At 42.7% G+C, this 19,056-nt stretch overlaps 1 protein-coding gene across 6 annotated transcripts in view; it reads left to right on the forward strand.

Moving 5' to 3' along the window:
* The window catches only part of KCTD1 (potassium channel tetramerization domain containing 1), a 189,982-nt gene that overhangs the window by 153,440 nt on the left and 17,486 nt on the right, over positions 1-19,056 (forward strand). For all 6 annotated transcript variants that reach the window (XM_070513278.1, XM_070513276.1, XM_070513275.1 and 3 more), the window contains exon 3: positions 15,367-15,511. In XM_070513278.1, the coding sequence (XP_070369379.1) occupies positions 15,367-15,511 (145 nt within the window). The remainder of the gene's footprint in view (positions 1-15,366; positions 15,512-19,056) is intronic.

Consider the following 19,056-nt stretch of genomic DNA (forward strand, 5'->3'; position numbering starts at 1 on the left):
GAAGAAGAAAAACAAAACAGAAAAGGAAGATTGGCAACAGGTGTTAGCTCAGGTGCCAATCTTTTTAAAAAAAAAACAAAAAATGAGGCTTTTCTTATGGATTCTGCCTTGATTCTCATCACTCAGGACAATACTACTGACTATGCTCATTTTGATCGGTCGTGGTGAAAGCAGTCATTAAGTCACGCCAAGGTCATTTTTGCTCTTTTTTTAATTGAATTTTCATGTTTCCCCTCACCCTACAAGAAAGTACTTTTATAATAATAAACTGTTTGAAAAGTTAATTAGTAAGAATTCCATAGAAGATTCTGGTAACCTCTTACAAAGTTAATATGTGAAAAAGATGCTCCACTTTACTGTGTTCTTGAGAACAGTAACATTAAAAGGGCTTGAAATCGACGGTGTTATTTCACACAGCCCAGCTCCCGGGTCTCCTATGACTTTGGCTCCTCAAACCCAGTAGTTTCTGTCAGTCACATAACTCTGATTCTGGCTGAGCGCTTTGAGAGCTTCTTCCTGGTAAATGAGGACCAGCATTAAAACATTTTAAGTGACTTTCCAAAAGACGAAGTGCATTTTGGCCACGTAGAGAGCTTTGTGGGCAGGACTATTACACCCCACCGCATTGTTCTTGCGTCCACCATATCGCTCTGACGCCATCTTCCCAGGCCAGCGTGATCTCCTTCATACAGATACGAAATCTCCTTGTATCAGAAGAGAAGCACCCCTACTTCAGGGCACAGTGAGGTGTCCATGCTGTGTGTATTCTTGCTGGACTACAACAATGATGTGCAAGTTATTCTCAAGTTCGGCAGGCAGGGCAGGTTGGGGGGCGGGGGGAGTCTTTTTTATTAAGCCAATTCAGAAAATAAACTTTTTCCCCCTTAAGTTCCAAACAGAGGCATTTATTCACAACCAGAACACATGATTTTATAATTTGCATTTAAACTTTGAGGACTTTAAAAAAATAATAAACCTCAGAAAGTCACACTGAAGGATACCTTATGGGTCACCTGAACATAAATGCCCTCTGCTGAAACCTGAGGTGTGCGTCTGCCTGCCAGACAGTTCAGTCTATCATCATTTTATAAATAACCCACTAAAATGCCATTTCTTTTCACTAGAAGTGCAGGATTTATAGCCTCAATAGATGAATTATCAATATTCTGCTTCTGAAAGATTACTCTCAAGATGTCTAGAGATAGAAAGTAGCAACACTTCATCCGCAAAGCAGCAAGCTGAGGGGGTTGCATATGTTTACATGCTGGGCTTCTGACTGTGCCCAGGATGGTCGTGTGGGAGAATGGGGGAGTGTGAGGTGGTGGGGCTAAGTCAGCTGCACTCTTACGAGGTGTATACGTTTCATGTATACGTATTCCATGCTGTGTGCTTGGCACATACCCAGAAGCTCCAGTCTGGTGGCAATCCCATTTGCAAAAGAAAAGGTTAAAAAATAAAATCCAGGGGCCACCCCAGTGGCGCAGTGGTTATGTTCGCACGTTCTACTTCAGTGGCCCAGGGTTTGCCGGTTCCAATCCTGGGTGTGGATATGGCACTGCTTGGCAAGCCATGCTGTGGTAGGCATCCCACATATAAAGTAGAGGAAGATGGGCACGGATGTTAGCTCAGGGCCAGTCTTCCTCGGCAAAAAGAGGAGGATTGGCAGCAGATGTTAGCTCAGGGCTAATCTTCCTCAAAAAAAAAAAAAACCATGTTTCAGTCCCACAATTATATTGGCTATTTGCTGGACTGTCTGAATCTAATCAAGATGCAGTATCCGTGGAAATGACACTGTCACTGGATAATGGCTTCCCACAGCTACTTAAATGCCATGTGTTGGTTTGCTTAGTAATGCCATTACTGTTTATCTTTTTTGGTGGTAATGATTATTTTTACTCTTGTGCAGCTCTTCTTATTGTATTCCCCATATTCAGAAGATAAATTACAACTGTGCATGACAGCTAACCACCTCTTTCAAACAATGGCAAACCTTGCCAGACCGAGAGGGCTTTGTAACTGAAAGGTGAATTTCAGCTCGCCCAAACCTGTTCCGTGATGTGTTCCAGAACTCCCACCCAGCCTAATTAAGCCTTGGCTAGGCCCCTGCCACCCCTCCAAAAATTGATTTTTTTAAAAACAGTTTAGAAGGCCCTGAGGGCTTTAGAGCTTACCTGAACAATGAAAGCTCCTCTGGTCTCAAAGCGGTGCAAACAGTCAATATAAAAGAAAAAAGGAAGGCTCTTTTAAGTGTATCCTGCTGATCTATAATCTCAGGAGCCCTAAGGAGGGTACTTCATCAAAACATCACCATTTTGATGATACATTGAAGAAGGAACAAGATGCACGAAGGGGGGAATTCAGAGAAAATTCAGAGAAAACGTTAAAATGGACTTAGTTGTAACAACCAGGCAAACCCAGGGAAGCGTGTTACTCTGCATGCAGCTCTGATCTTCGCCCTGGCTAGATGGCTGTGACGAATAGAAACACCGAACATGACGGTACGGTTTGCATTGCCAAGTACACAGCCTGTCAGGCTCTTAAAGAACCCATTTGCCTTTATATAGATATCTAAACTTCGCGAAAGTTTTTATGAGAAAAATGAGCTTTGGCTTTAGTGCACGTCTCAGCAGGACTTCGAAATGACAGGTTATAGGGACAGTCCCCGTGGGAAGCAGTGGAGTCAAATGACGACTAAGACTTGTCCCCTTTTGTGTATGATCATCTGAAAAGGAAGAGAAAAAATGAGAAGTTCTTGTGAATAGCTGGGAAACTCATTTCTTTACTTTGCAGCTTAGGGCTTGGTTCTGTTTTTTTTTTGTCGGAAGAGATAGGGAGAAATATTGATAAATATGCCTACCGCCCAGCGAGTCTATGGACCAGCTGGGTGCCTCTGGGTAAATTCCTGAACCCTGACAAAGCAGGCCTGAGCCCCAGGAGGACTGCGACGGTTTCGCAAGACACACACCTACGACCGCATTGCCAGCCGTGGTGCAGCCAAAGGCACAGTGCTGTCAGCGGCCTCGTTCATTATTGCCCAACTCCACACGCCCGAGAATGTTGTCTTTGAGTCATGAGCTGATAGAAACTTAGTATTTTTCACATGTCATTTTGATTTGGTGACTATTTAAATAATCTTGCGACATACCTTTGAAATCTTGAGCTTCTCAGCATATAAAGCCAACCAGGCACATTGTCCATCACGATTTGAAGAAACAATTAGGCTTTTTTTAAACAGAAGGGTGGTATGGACATTTTATACATTCTTTAAAGTGCTTCTATACCTTTGAAGTTGGGTAAAAAGGAGTCTCATCCAGTCCAATGTGCAGCTTGCTTTCCTTCCTCTAAGGATGTATAACTCACAGTCCTGAGGCTAAACCTCCTCCCTTTGATTTTGTCATCTTAAAGCTGGTTTCTGAAAGTGTTTTTAAGCTTCCTAGTCACTCTGAAGTCAGACAGCTGTGGAATAATTCATTCATTTTCATTCATCCAACCACCTCTCCATACTCTTGAATACCTGAATGATACTCTGCTGCTGCTGTAAGACCCTTGAATGACGTCGGGAATGAAGGAGTGTGTGTGTGTGTGTGTGTGTGTGTGTGTGTGTGTGTGTGTGAAGGATGGAAAAGGAATACAAAGGAATCAGGGTAGAGTCACTTATTTTCTTCCAGACATCTTCTGTTAGGTTTTCGAAAGCATTTACCTAGTCTTTAGGTAAGTTATATTTCTCCTGTTCTTTCTTTTTTTATTAAGCACTGTATTAAGCCTCTGGTTTTTCACTTATAGGTACTAAGCAAAAGATTTAAGTACTTCATTGTAAGCTGCTGTTTCACTGGCCCCATTACAAGTAGGAAAAAATTGTTCATTGAAAATAGAAACAGCTGGCTTCGCCATAGTCCTCTCGTAGTGTCATGTAATTAATACAGTGCTTTTATTTGAAGTGACTACTATGGCATATTGTAAGTGAATTCTTACAGTCTGGAATCGTAAAACACCAAAGGAAGTGGGGACAAATTCCATTTCATGTCCTGTTCTCGTTGATGATCTCGAAGTACAGCAGAGAGGGTGGAGCCACTGGGAAAGCAGCAATCTCAGAGGAACAGGCCGAGAGTCTGTTCCCTTTATTAGAGAGACTGATGGCATAGATGGAAGGATCAGGGATGTGTCCTCCTGGAGGAAGGCACTGGTTCAATAGTTAGGGCTGCTGATGCTCAGAAGCCCAGGAATAACAACGGTCACTCCAAAACAGATTAAATTCAGTGGGAACACATGCAAAAGAATTACCTTGTATAACAAGAAAACTGGAGTGGAGGGGCCAGCCCGGTGGTGCAGCAGTTAAGTTTGTGCGTTCCGCTTCAGCAGCCCAGGATTTGCTGGTTCCAAACCCGGGGTTTGCCAGTTCGGATCCCGGGTGCAGACCTTAGCACTGCTTAGCAAGCCATGCTGTGGCAGGCATCCCACGTATAAGGTAGAGGAAGATGGGCATGGATGTTAGCTCAGGGCCAGTCTTCCTCAGCAAAAAGAGGAGGATTGGTGGCAGATGTTAGCTCAGGGCTAATCTTCTTCAAAAAAAAAAACCCCAAGAAACAAAAATAATAATTAAATAAATAAAAGGTTGTAAAAAAAAAAAAAAGAAAGAAGGAAAACTGGAGTGAAACTGCAACATGAAGAAAGGATGGCAGGTACTGCCAGAGCGAGAGGGGAGCTGGCAATTCTGGGTCAGACAGACCCTGAGTCGGGGACAGTGTTGAACATGGGCTGGCCCTTGCTCTTCAGGGAAAAGAGACCACATAGCTCAGCAACCCGCGGCAAGTTACCTGATGGCTCTGTGCCTCAGTTTCGCCATCAGTAAAGTCAAAATATTACTTGTAAGTACTTTATAGAGTTGTGAGGATTAAATCAGATAATCCATAAGATTTTAGCAGAGTGCCTAACAAACTCTCAAAAACTGTTAGCTATTGTCACATTCTTTTCTCTGAATAGTAATTATTGTAAAATGGAAAACATATTCTAAAGTTTTAAATCAAGAGAAAAAAGGAGTGTCAAAAATACCTCCAAATATAGAACAGAGTGTTGGGAGGAGGCTGGGGGCGGGCTGTGGGGGCAGGCCCATGTGCACATGTGCAGGCTTGCCTGCCCAAAGAGAAAGCAAGAGAAAACCTAAACAGAAACTGTTTGAGCCGAAAATACCAAAGTGGGCTCCCAAGGGAGGTTATGGTGATCTGACCCTGGGCTGATCTTAAAAAATAGCCATCTGCCCTAGAAATCATTTTTAAACAGACACTTGCTCAAAGCAAAGAGCAGGACCAGGTGATCTTAAAAGGTTTCGTCCAATTCTAGATTCCCAAAAGGATTGTATATACAGTCAGAATTCTGTTTTGGCATAACACATCATCGCTGAAGGATGAAAACCTGTCAGCACTTACAGAACCCGTGCAGGCCGGCCCAGCGCCACCCGAGGAGGGGGAACCACTGGGCAGTGAGGGAGCGGCTGCGTGCCGGGCCCTGCCGTCCACCCGCCCGACTGTGAGTTCCGGCCTCGGGCTTGGTTAGCTGGCTGCAGTGCCCTCGCCTGTAAACTGGGGATGATAGGATCTGGCTAGTCAAGTTGTGAAGACTCAGTACCATGCTCTGCATGTAGTGAACACTCAGTAAATTAGACATCCATTTATTATAATCCCTTATTATCCACTTATTCCTCGTAAGAGTTCTTTGTGTTAAGTATAACCCCCTTTCTCAGATAAAGAAATCAAAACTCAAACTGAATTAGGCTTAAAGATAGTTAAACCAGGATTCAGACCCAGGTCTGTGAGTTTTGGAGCTGACTGTTCCAGGGGCTCCTGTAACATACTGAATGAACCAGGCCTGGGCTCTTGTGAATAATCGTGCCGTATGTTCCCCACTCAGGTCAACGCTTTGCAAGAGCTGCTCTTCACTCGCTGTGTCCCCAGCTCACCCATCGTGTTCTCTCCTGCCTGAAATCCCTCCTTCTTATGCCTAGTGATCCTGAAAACCCCGTACAGGGCTTGCCTCCTGCAGGAAGCCTTCCCTGCCTGCCTCGGGCTGGTGAGGTCCCTCTCCTCTGTCCCTCCATGGCTCCAGTGGGACTGTATGATGCTCATTTTAAGAGGCCTGGCAGAGTACCAGGAACATGGTGGGCATTCGATAAAGGTAGAAACAAAAAGCCTACTTATGTAAATTCTGGGCTTTTTAAAATCAGGTTAATTGTAATAAGACATTTTTCATAGTAAACAGTCAATGTAACTCTCCTAATTTAAAAAATGTTCTTGCCAAAGAGTCATGGGGAGGACTCATGAGGTTCCTAGAGGATTAGCAGGCCCTGAGTGGCCTGGAGCTGCCCCCAAGCAATCAGTGATCAGTTCTCCAAAATGCTGAGTCCTGGAGTTGTTGGTGCTCTCGCACTTTCTCTTATATCTTAAACTTATCTTTTACTTCTTCCCTACTTTCCTCAGTTCTGTGTATCATTTAAGAAAATGATGCTGCCTCAGGAAACAGGTACTGGAAACATTACTTCCTCATAAGTAGATATAATTTCTTTTTACTAAGAAGGTATTTTCTCTCTTCTCTAAATTACTCCTGTTCGTTTCTATAACAAGCTCTGAATTAATTTTTGTGTTCATGAAATATAGACAAAATCCCAACTGTGAAACATGAAGAACGATTCCTAGATTTTTTTTTTTTTGAGGAAGATTAGCCCTGAGCTAACTGCTGCCAATCCTCCTCTTTTTGCTGAGGAAGACCGGCCCTGAGCCAACACCCATGCCAATCTTCCTCTGCTTTATACATGGGACACCCACCACAGCATGGCGTGCCAAGCAGTGCCATGTCTGCACCCGGGATCCGAACCGACAAACCCGGGCCGCCGAAGCAGAACGTGCGAACTCAACCGCTGTGCCACCGGGCCAGCCCCCCTAGAATTCTTTTTTAACAATTATGAAACTTTAAGCAAATTAAATGCTATTTATGATCGTTCAGACTTCAAAAACAATAAGTTGACTGTGGTTTCTTTCTTTCTTTTTCTTTTTTTTTTACATTATAATAATGTCCAGTGTAACATTTCCTTTTTAAATAAGAAAAAGTTTTTGCTATGGGCATTTAAAAGATGTACAAAAATAGAGAGAATACAATATTGAACGCCCACCTTTCAGAAAGTTTCAGATATCAACCTAGCATTTCTCTTCCCTTCCACCCACTTCTTTTCTTCCTCTCCCATCTCAGCAGAAGAGAGGAAAAGGTCCCCACTGGTGGCAGTGCTCCTTCCCATGTGTCTTTCCCTCCCTGCTGTTCTGAGTACAGGTTCCACCTGCAGTGACAGCTCTCCACACACACACACCTCTCGTTCATGCACACACACACCCACAAACACCCACACACTCACGATTGCACATGCACAAATGAATGTGTGCACCTGCACCCAGCGCTCTACCCCATCTGCCATCTTTCTTAGGTTTCAGATATAAGGAGAGAAACTTGGTCAGGAAACTACTAATGTGGATTAGTAGCCATAAAAAAGTATGAAGCTGCTAGTGCTTCCGAAAACAAAATTATTCAATAGAAAAATACTCTTTAAATCTGATTTTTAAAAAAGTAATATCCTCTTGATTAGTGGATTCATGGCAGATTGTTTTTCTATTTTCCTGCTTCTTTGTCCTCTATGCTTTTCCAATTTTTAACAATGAATAGGCATCACTTTTATAATTTAAAAATATCCCTTGGGGCCGGCCTGGTGGCGCAGCGGTTAAGTTCGCACGTTCCGCTTCTTAGCGGCCCGGGGTTCGCTGGTTCGGATCCCGGGTGCGGACATGGCACTGCTTGGCAGCCATGCTGTGGTAGGCGTCCCACGTATAAACTAGAGGAAGATGGGCACGGATGTTAGCTCAGAGCCAGGCTTCCTCAGCAAAAAGAGGAGGACTGGCAGTAGTTAGCTGAGGGCTAATCTTCCTCCAAAAAAAAACAAAAAACAAAAAACAAAAAAAAAATCCCCAAAAAGTAGTGCTAAAGAGGTAATTTGGAAGTTGCCTCTGAATCTCTTAGCCAGCGAAATAAAGCTGGACCAGAAACTAAACTGAATCTTTTCCTCATGTCCAAACCCTATTTTCCATGGCTTGAAAGCCCAGAGGTGGAAAAAAAGGGGCATTTCTTGGCACAGGAGAGCTAAGTGGGTGAAAAGTCACAACAAGCTGTGTCCTGCCCTTTTCTCACCATCTTTATCCCTCCATCTGTCTTTGGAACTTTGTTCTCAGCCCCACCTCTGGGCAGGGGCTCCTCCACCCTCCCTGGGCAAGTCCACCCTAAGGCTCCACAGAGGAGCCCTCCTCCCACCGCCTGCCTCCCAGTGTAATTACCAAGTGTGGCCCGGCTCTGGGGAGTTGAAAGGATTAAGCCACTTGCCTCCGGTAAAGTGGGGTCTGGTCTGGTGTCGTGTTACATGCCCTGGTGGCTGATGGGCTTGGCGTTCACCAGGCGTTGGAAGGAGGATTGGGTGTGGGAAACCCCTCCAAGCTAAACTTCCTAAACTATAGGAAAACCTCACAGGGGTTTGTCAGGATTCAGTGTAGGGACACAGCTAACATGGGACACAAGAGCTGCAAGGTCAGTGGAACTGGAACCTCCTGTGTATCCCTCTCTCCAGAAGTTTTCGTTGTCCTAAGGATCCTCACTTTCCCATTCCTTATTATGCCCCTTCACGGGTATGCCAACAGTTTGAGAGTAACCTCTGAAGTCTTGGGGTGTTTTGGTCCCATTCAGTTCCCTTCAGTGTAGGGTATCTTCTCCGTATCCCCAGCTCTCAACTACACCAAGCCCCTGAGCCTCAACTTTTTGTATCCCAGCTAGGAATTAAGTTAGTTTCCCTACCAAGTTGATAATAACCAAACTTGGGATAACATGCAACATTAGCAAACTCGACTGAACTATAACAATTGTGCATTTCTCAAGGGAAGTTGTTCAGTTATCTTCTTCTTCTTTGTTGTTTTGTTTTTGTGTGTGGTGTTTTTTTTAATTATAAATAAAAAGGCATTATATTTAGTGGTCAAGAACACAGGCTTTAGAATCAGACCTAGGTTGGAAGCTAAGGCAAGTGACAGGCATTCTGGGCTTCCGTTTCCTCGTCTGTGAAATGGGAATGATGTGGTCATCTCATAGGATCGCTGTAAGAATGAAGTGAGATAAAGTCTGTAAGACAGCCAGCTCACTCTTTGGCACATAATGCTATTCAATAGATAGTAACAAGCATTAGATCAGTTGTCCTCCATGGGCTTGAATGTGACCGTCCTCTGCCCATCTCCCCAGGGGCAGCATGGCAGGTTTAGAGCCAGCTTTGTGTCTAGCCAGCTGTGCATTCTTGAGCATTACATATTTGGAACTCTTTTTCTCCATTTGTAAACTGGGAGGTAGAGTTAGGTTGTCCTGGACACTCTTCATTTCTAAAAGTGTGGTTGGCAATTTAAGAAAAAGTGCTATGACAGTTCAAAGTGACAGAATGACTCACTGAAAGCATTTCAAGTCGATGACGTTGACTTGCTCCTGCTTAGTCTCTCTGCTCATCCTCCTTTGCCCTGGTTCTCAACTCAGCCCATTCATTAGACTTACTTGGGAGCTTTTTAAGAAATGCAGATGCCTGGGCCCGAACCTCAACCAAGAATTACGTCAGAATATCTGGCGGTGGGCATCAGTATTTCTTAAAAGCTCCCCAGGTGACTTCATTCAACCCAGGGTTAAGAACCACTGCGGGGCCGGCTCCGTGGCCAAGTGGTTAAGTTTGCACGCTCCGCTGCAGTGGCCCGGGGTTCGGATCCTGGGCACGGACATGGCACCGCTCGTCAGGCCACGTTGAGGCGGCATCCCACCTCCCACAACTAGAAGGACATGCAACTAAAATATACAACTGTGTACAGGGGTACAGGGGAGTTGGGGGAGATAAAGCAGAAAAAAAAAAAAAGAACCACTGCTCTGTGCAAATGACACAGTGAAAAGCAAGGCAGAGGAGATGGGATTTGGATAAGCCACAGGCTGCTGTGAGATGTGATTTCAGATATGATATTTCGATTCTCACTTCTAAATTTGCTCTTTTCCTTCACATTGCCGAGAGCATAGCCTTGTATCAGTCCCCATCGCTCTTGAAACCAAATCCAAACTCCTTGACCTGGCTTATTATACAGCTCTTCGAGATCTGACTTCTCCTGCCCCAGCCTCATTTTTCAGTCTGCCTGGCTCTATGCCCCAGTGGAGGGTAATCACATGTCAGGTTTTTTCCAGCTTCAAGCTTATCTTCCCTACCCCTCGCCTTTCTTACCTAACCTTACCTCCCGCCCCTGTACTTGGCCGACTTCTGCTTGTCCTTCAGGTCTCCAGTGAACTTTTTCTTCCCTGCCTCCTCAAAGTGAGTTGGGTGCACTTCCTGTGTACGCCGTAGCCCACTCGACACACCCAGTGACACACTCCATCACGCTGCACTTGATCTGCATTCCCAGCCCCACAGACTGTTAAATTCCACGAAAGCAACGAGTGGGGCTTATTCACCACTGCATCCCCTATATTTCACATGGTTAGGCTCAGTGAATATTGGTGGAAAGAATGAATGAATAACTGAATGACTACACAATAACAAAGAGAAATTCTTAAGGAATGAAGTCACGGTAAATTAGAGAAACCAGGTCCCATAAATGAATGAATACACAAGAAAAAATAAATTCGTAATGACTGACTCACACTCAACCAGTTTAAATCAGGTCCTACCCCTGTAGACCAATGAAATAGACGTTTCATTGAAGGCCATTCTTTTTTTTTTTTTTTTAAAGATTTTATTTTTTCCTTTTTCTCCCCAAAGCCCCCCAGGACATAGTTGTATATTTTTTTGTTGTTGTGGGTCCTTCTAGTTGTGGTATGTGGGATCCCGCCTCAGCATGGCCTGATGAGCAGTGCCATGTCTGCGCCCAGGATCCGAACCGGGAAACCCTGGGCCGCCGCAGCCGAGTGTGCCAACTTAACCACTTGGCCACGTGGCCAGCCCCCGAAGACATTCTTTAATGCCAGGGCAAGGGAGACCCGTGGTGGAGAACCACATTTGCTTTCCACCAACGGAGCTTAATTTCCTCCCAGACTTGGTCCTGCATTATTTGCTCCATAAACAAGTGTAATCAACAGAATGTTAATATTAAAAAGCAAGAAAGAGGAATATATTTCAGTATGTGTTAATGGATATTTTCAGTAAACTTTTATAATCCTACTATGTAATGAAAATATTTATAGATAAAATGATATGATGTTTGGGATTTACTTTAAAAATCCCAGTGCGGGAGAGGGCGACCTGGAGATAGAGGTGAAGCGAATCAGACAAGAGCTGATAGCTTTGAGGCTGGACGGACACATGGGGGTTCATTATATTATTTTCTCTGCTTTTACATGTTTTAAATTGTCCAAAGTAAAATGTTCAAAAGCAAATGTATTGAAAAAAACTGTGGAAGGAAGCTTTTCTCAGCTTTGCCACTTGGTTCAATGAATGTTTAAAAAAAAAAAAAAAGAGAGAGAGAGCCATACATCATCCAGAACAACCAGCTTGGTCTTGGTCAGTTGGAAAACAGGAATGTTCTCCAAGGTTAGTAAACTGTAATCAGTTCCACGTAGTTTTCAGGCACCAGAGTTTACAAATCCCTGCAGTTTGATTTGTAACTCCATTCATATGTCCACAAGAAATACAGCCCGTGTCCACGTTCCTTTACTTGCTTAGCCAAACAATGCTTTTCCACAGCACGTTCAGGCCGATCTCAGAACCGACCCGGGGACGCCATTTTACGATCTTCAGGACCACCCTGTCCTGCCCCATTGTTTTCACAACTCAAAACGTTCCTCCTTTTAGAGCTAGCAAAACTCAGCAGCACTGTGCTTCCTTTTGTCGCTCCTAACGTTGCCTCAGAAAGGGGATTCTTTCCTCTTGGAAAGGCCTTTCCCCTCAGGAATGTGCCTCGACCTGGCCCAGGGCTCTCCCTTCCCAAGCCTTCCCTCTTCTCTTCACAGACCTTTCCCTCCATTCCGGGGGGCCTCACAGCTTCCTCCGCCCTGAGCAGGAGGCCAGGAAGGTGTCCCCACCATCCCAGGCCCTTGCTCTGCCCTCCTGGGCCGCCAAGCACAGCCTCCCGGGCCTGGCGCCACCTTGGGGCACAAGGTGTGGGCCGCCGCAGGTTCCGAACCTCGCTGCTCAGCCTACGGGCCGGGCCGGCTGGCTGGCGTTCCTGATCTGCCCCATGGAGTCTGGTCCTTCCTCCTCAGCTTCTCGCGCCCTTTTGTCTTGAATGATCCCGCCTGGAGACTCCACTTCTCCCACTGCCCAGAGGCCGCTGCCACCTCTCCTGCCTGCACTGAGCATCCTTTCCAATTGCCCTCCTGCTCCTTCTTTGGCGTCTTTTCCTGTTTCACCTAAGTTGGAGGTGAGGGTGCTTCTGAATGCAACAGTGCCCAATTTCCTGCAGCTGCCGGAAGTGTTTTCTTATTGTTCTTTTTGTTTTCTAATCCTAAAAACCATTTTTTAAATATTTCTTAGATTTTTTATGCTTTTTTTTGTTTGTTTTTAAGATTGACATCTGGTTTAACATCTGTTGCCAATTGTTTTTCCTCCTCCCCCCACCCCCACCAAGCTCCCCAGTACATAGTTGTATATTCTGGTTGTGAGTGCCTCTGGTTGTGCTGTGTGGGACGCCACCTCAGCATGGCCTCATGAGCCACACCATGTCAGGCGCCCAGGATCTGAGCAGGGAAAACCTGGGCCGCCAAAGCAGAGCCTGTGGTCTTAACCATTTGGCCACCGGCTGGCCCCCTAAAAACCTTTAAAATGACCCTCTTTCCTCTCTTGGAAAGGGCTACAACAATACCGTTCTGCGAAGATTGGTCCTCTTACTCCTTAAGTCCTGTTTCTTAGTGTCTGCATTCTTTTACGAGCTGCTTTCATAGAAATTTTTATTTGCTAGTTTAAGGTATCTTCCATTGCTGTGTTCTTTTTGAGCATGCCATGACCCCATTTGATTTTCTCATCAACGCTGAGAAAAACTTAGGGCAATTTTATAAAAGAAATGGAGACAATTTTATAAAAGACATGGAGAGCAGAGAAGTCAGTTCACCCAGATTACAGCTCATAACTGGTCAGGCCTCATTCCCGCCCCATCAGTCACTCTTACTCATTCACTCAGTAAAGATTTATTAATCACCCATTCTCTGCCTGCAGTTGTCCAAGTCCAGATTTTGAAAATGAGCCCTTAAGAATAAAAAGCATAGGATTTGTTTAAGAACAAAATATTTACTTTTTACCTCTTCACTAAAGTGACTTGCAATCACTGATACTAATTTATTTCAGGCCACAAAAATTATCAGTATACACTCTTGGATTTTATTGTAAAGCTCTTGCTGAACAAATATAAGATAGAAATAAAAACTCAACACCAAAAGCTTTCATTCCAGAGTAGTAATTCTTTTCATTCCAATCATTGTAGGAGGCCCCTTTAAGATCAAACAGACTGGGCCCCAATCCCCCAATGCTACTTAACTAGTTGAGCAAGTTACTCATCATTTTGAGCCTATTTCTTCATCTTGAAAAGGAGGATAATGGATTAGTTACAGACACAAAGTTCTTAGGATAGTGCAGAGTATCTGGAAAGCACAGAATAAATATAACTCCCTTTCCTTCCCCTGTCAACTGTAAATTTATCATGTGTTTAACAGTGAAGAGTAAAATGTTTTAATAATAGACAAACAAGTCTCATTCTTTAGCATGCTGCACCAGGCTGTCCTGGAAGCACTATAAATAAGTGACTAAGTGTATTTTAGTTTCACTGCCACATCTTTATATGAATTATTGTTTGACTGATGTGTTAATGAGAAATGAATGACAAGGTAGCGGGCAGTGAAAGAATCCTTGAATGGTTGTAATCCACACTCTGGATAATCACCCTCAATTCATGGAAAGTTGGATGGAAACATTAGCTGAGAAAAATACATTGTTTTAGAAATATGACCTGACTGTAATTGGTTGCTTTCTTCTTTGTGCTACATACCTTCAGGTAGGACAAGTTTTCTAATTATCTTTAAAAGATTTTTATTGAAATAGAAATTCACACACCTTTCTTTTTTTGGAAGAGAGAGGAGTAGCTTTCCTATTTGTCTGTGTATTGTATTTTAAGAAGGGTGGAATTATTGATTTACCATTCCATCTGTCCCATTTCAACATAAGATTAAAAATGTATGATTTCAAAATCATCTTCAAAGCAATAAAATGATGTTCCATATCAGAGATAGACTTGTTCTGCAAAAGCTTTTCACTAAAAAATGGAGTCATTTGCCTGCCTACAGTGTTAATGAAAAGTAAAATGCACCTTTTGGTAAAGGAAGTGATTTCTAGTGTTTAAATTCTACTTTCTGATATCGGATATTTGTTTGTTATTGGCCAGACCTCTGCTTGTGCATAGTATGGATGTGACCACTTTCTGTGAACTGAATATATACTGAAGTCTGCAGGTTCAGTGTTTCTTAAAGGGATAAAGGATAATGGATTGAAAATGCTTTAACTGTAGCACACTGTTCAAATGTTGACTCTGTAAATGGGAAAAACATACTATGGATCCCTATTTTTAAAAATTACGCATAGCCCCTTATGTTCCAGAACTAGGTCATATTTTTTGGGTGGTCAAATATTTATAATAATATAATATTATACTAATATAATAATATAATTCCTGACTCTTACAGATGATTTTTGCTGAGACCTAAGAAACTAGACTGCGTAATGTTAATGGAAGACATGTTCTCTTGGACCAGTGATATTTTCAATTATTCTTTTTTGTGATTAAATATAGATGTTAGCATGTAGGCATAGCTTTATTTTTAGAAAGTTTGGGACTCACAGGTAGGGGAAAGCTCAGAAAACAGATTTCTTAAAAACAAAATTGCTTTTTTCATAGAATCTGTTTAAAAGATACTTTGGAGCAATAATATATATATATTTTTTTAAGCAGCAGAGAAGGTTGTTTTAAGTAACACAGAAGGAAAGACAAGCTCTTCCATCCCAGTGACAGCACTTAGCCATAACCACCATGTCAGGGACATTTTCTTTACAGGTAAAGGACAGTGAATAAAAGAATTTACTTGAGAAAGTCTGAGACTATTTTGAATTGTTCGCTCCTGAGATCCTTATCAAGCAGGGGCCAGTACTTCTCAGAGAACCCTAACTACTTAACGAGTGATTTTCCTGACTGCCATCTTTGAAAATGCTAGCTTTGACAGTGACACAAAAAGTAGCTCTTAGTCTAAGTGGCTGAACAATTGATTCTAATTGTCTTCACTGTTTCCTCTTTTCTATCACAGAATCGGAAGACTTTTTGATGGTACAGAGCCCATTGTTTTGGACAGTCTCAAACAGCACTATTTCATTGACAGAGATGGACAGATGTTCAGATATATCTTGAATTTTCTACGAACATCAAAACTCCTCATTCCCGATGATTTCAAGGTGAGGGATTCATATTAAATTACCAATAGCATAAATATGTGATTTGTTTTGATGTGCTCCAAAAAATATTTCTAGTTCTACATTTTTAACATATACCAACTCTGATGGCATCAGAGGTCTCTGACAGACGCAGACATACTGTCTTCATGAAATAGAGTATATGGTCGTTAAAGTTTTACGTGACCAAAAGAAGACTGCTTTTTACTTAAAGAATTGAATTACAATTCATTTTAACACATTGAAAATAAGTTGGTAAAATTCAAAACTTAGTTCTGAGAGTCTTAGTGAGGTAGAGAATAAGAGAAAACATCCATAGCTTAATAAAGACTTTCTCTCCCAGAAATTGAAAGCATGCATTCCACTTACATTATATGAAATTTTAGAATTGTTCCCTTTTAAAGTTAGTAATAAGTGTTATGGTTAGTCCCACCTTGTGCTGGCAACTGTAGGCACTGGAATTAGATCAGAACAAATAGAAAGTGTTAATATTAGAAGGGAATGTACAAAAATGTAATCTTTGCAGCCATTAATACTTCTCTAAATAGAAGATTCTGAAGAGTCAGCTAAATACTATTAGAACTAATAAAGAACTTATTAAAGCATCTAAATTCAGGATCAATACATTACAATCAATAGCTTTCCTGGCAAGAGCTAATCATAAGATATAATGGAAAAATATACCACTCACAATAACAACAAAAGCTATAACACCTAAGAATAAACCTATCAAGAAATATGCAAAGCCTGATTGAGAAAACAGCAAATCTCTACATACAAGGATAAAAGAAGAGTTGACTAAATGAAGAGATATTCTGTGTTCCTGGATGGGAAGACTCGAGATTGTTAAGCTGTCAGCTATGCCCAAATTAGTTAATACATTCAATACAAACCCATTTAAGGCACAGATTTTTAAAAAATGAAAATTGACCCATTTATGAATCTTGTTTAGAATGTAAAAATGCTTAAGAATAGCTGAAAATATGGCTGGCCTGGTTGCCTAGTGGTTAAGTTTTGAGTGCTCCACTTCAGCAGCCCAGATTTGCAGGTTCAGATCCCAAGCATGGACTTATACCACTTGTCAAGCCATGCTGTGGCAGTGACCCACAGGTAAAATAGAGGAAGATTGGCACTGATTTTGGCTCAGGGCCAGTCTTCCTCAAGCAAAAAGAGGAAGGTTGGCAGCTGATATTAGCTTACGGCCAATCCTCCTCACCAAAAAAAAAAAAACACTAAAAAGATTTTTGGTGGTGATAGTAGTAGTGGGCAATGGTGGATGTGTCCTACCAGACATCAAAACATCCCATAGAGCTATAGTGATTAGAAAGTGTGATCCTGAGGGGGCTAAAATAGACAAATAGATCAATGGAGTAGAACAAGGTCTGAAGAGAGAGGGAGGGATGTGTGTATAGGAATTTGATATATTATAAAGGCAGTATTTTGAATCAGTAGGAAAAGAATAATCAGGAATTGGCACTGAGAAAATTAGCACCAAGACATTTGGAAAAAGGTAAAACCAGAACCCTATCTCATATCATAAGTTCACAAAGATTCCAGAAATAAACACAAAAGTTAAAGCTATAAAAGTATTAGAAAAAATATAAAGGAATTTCTAAAAGTGTAATTTTGAGGCAGAGAGGGCCTACTAAGCAAGACTTAATCACCAGTAGATCTCCTTTAAAACAAAAATTGAATTAAAGACACTATATACAATAACGGATGTGTCAGAAGAGATACTTGCAACAGAAGATGAATATCCATCATAACACAGCTCCCAAAAAGCTGTAAGAAACATCCAAACAACCCACTGGGAAACATTTTTAGATATAAACAAAAATTTCTCAAAGAAAAAAATAGAAATTGCCAATAAACATTTGAAAAGATATTTGATCTCTCTAGTATCAGAGAAACAAAACTTAACTGAGATACCCTCTTTATCCATCAGATTGGCAAAAATTTAAAAATTGATAATATATAGTGTTGGGAAATATACAGTGTGGTTGGGAATGAAAATTATTAAACATTTTTGGAGGGCCATTCAGCAGTCCTTTTTAAATTTTCAAAATACATATTCTTTGATCTAGCAATTCCATGTCTATTAATTTATCTTCTAGAAATATTCACATAAATGTGCAAAGATATGTACATAGGATGTTTACTGTAGTCATATTTGAAATAGCAAAAACTGGACACAGCTAAAAAATGTCCAGTAATGGCACATGGTTACAAATATTATAGCTATCCGTACTATGGAAGAGTTTAAAAGAATGTGGTAGATCTATGTCTGTTGATGGAGGAGATCACCAAGATTTTATTGTTCAGTGAAAATATTACATTGCAGAATATGTATAGTATGTTCCTATTTATGTAAAAAATTGTGTGTGTGTGATTAAATACATAGAAAAGGATCTAGCAGAACAGATCCCAAATTAATAGGGGTCAGGGTGCCTCTCATCCAGCCTCTCCTTCAGGATTTTGAAGCTGGGGCACATGCCAAGGATGACTAGCCAAAGGGAAAACAGAGTATGGAAAGGGTCATATTATGTACACATTTATCTTATATGAAAACAACTCTGTCCATCTGGCAAGAAAATAGAGAGAGAAACTGCAGCTAGCACGTGCAGTTCCCTGCGCCCTGGAATGAGCCTGAGGAGGATCCCAGCCTCACTGCTCCCCAGCCCATGGCAGCTCCCAGGGCCCTCTGAGTGTGCCTCTTATGGTGCTGGGCGTAAGTCCAGGGTTTCAAGATGTGTGGGGCTGGTTTGTGCAACACGGCTCCTGAGTGAAAGTCAGCTACCTCATCAGTGATGATGTCTCTCAGCTCAGGAAGGAAAACGGGTTGGGAATCTTTCTAATGTGGCACCTTCCTACAGGGTTTTCAAGGATACTTTTCAATGTTGTATTTTCTTTCCATGCCACTTTCAAACCTCCTTCCTGCCTTCCCCTCTCGCCACTTCCTTCCCTGGCCAGCGTCTTATGCTGGACTCTCAGATAGTAGCTGGATTAGAGATGCCCCGTAGGCCTGAGGCCGAAGAGGAGTCTCCTGCCTCCAGCCCTCAGTCTCAACCTGGGATGCACCTGCTTAGACACGACTGCAGAGAGAGCTGGCTGCGTTTAGACAGCAGGCCCCAGGGCTGCTGGGACCACCGCTGACAGCCAAGGACAGCAGGCCCACTTCACACACTAGCTGCAGGCAGAACAGTGAGCTCAGAAGACAGTCAGGACTGCTTCTAGGAGGCAGGCCCTGGCCCCCATGGAGCTGGGAAATGGGGCTGAGTCCTGCACTAGGCACGGGAAGTGAAAGGAGTCGGGAGAGGCCAGAGGGCCTGCTGTCCGTGGGCACGGACCCCAGCAGTGCCCCCAGCCCTAATTACACCTGGTGCTGCGGATGTCGGGTGTTCCCCAGTTGGCTCTGGCCTTCCTCCCGTGTGGGAGAGCAAGTAAGGGAGTAGAGAGAAGGGCTGAAAGTGTGATATGGCGAGGTGGGTGAACGTTTTCTTAGTCTCTCATATTTTCCTGGAAGGAAGGCAGCAGAAGGAAGGGGAGGG

Source organism: Equus asinus, chromosome 7, assembly GCF_041296235.1.
Source record: "Equus asinus isolate D_3611 breed Donkey chromosome 7, EquAss-T2T_v2, whole genome shotgun sequence".
Classification (NCBI taxonomy): Eukaryota; Metazoa; Chordata; class Mammalia; order Perissodactyla; family Equidae; genus Equus; species Equus asinus.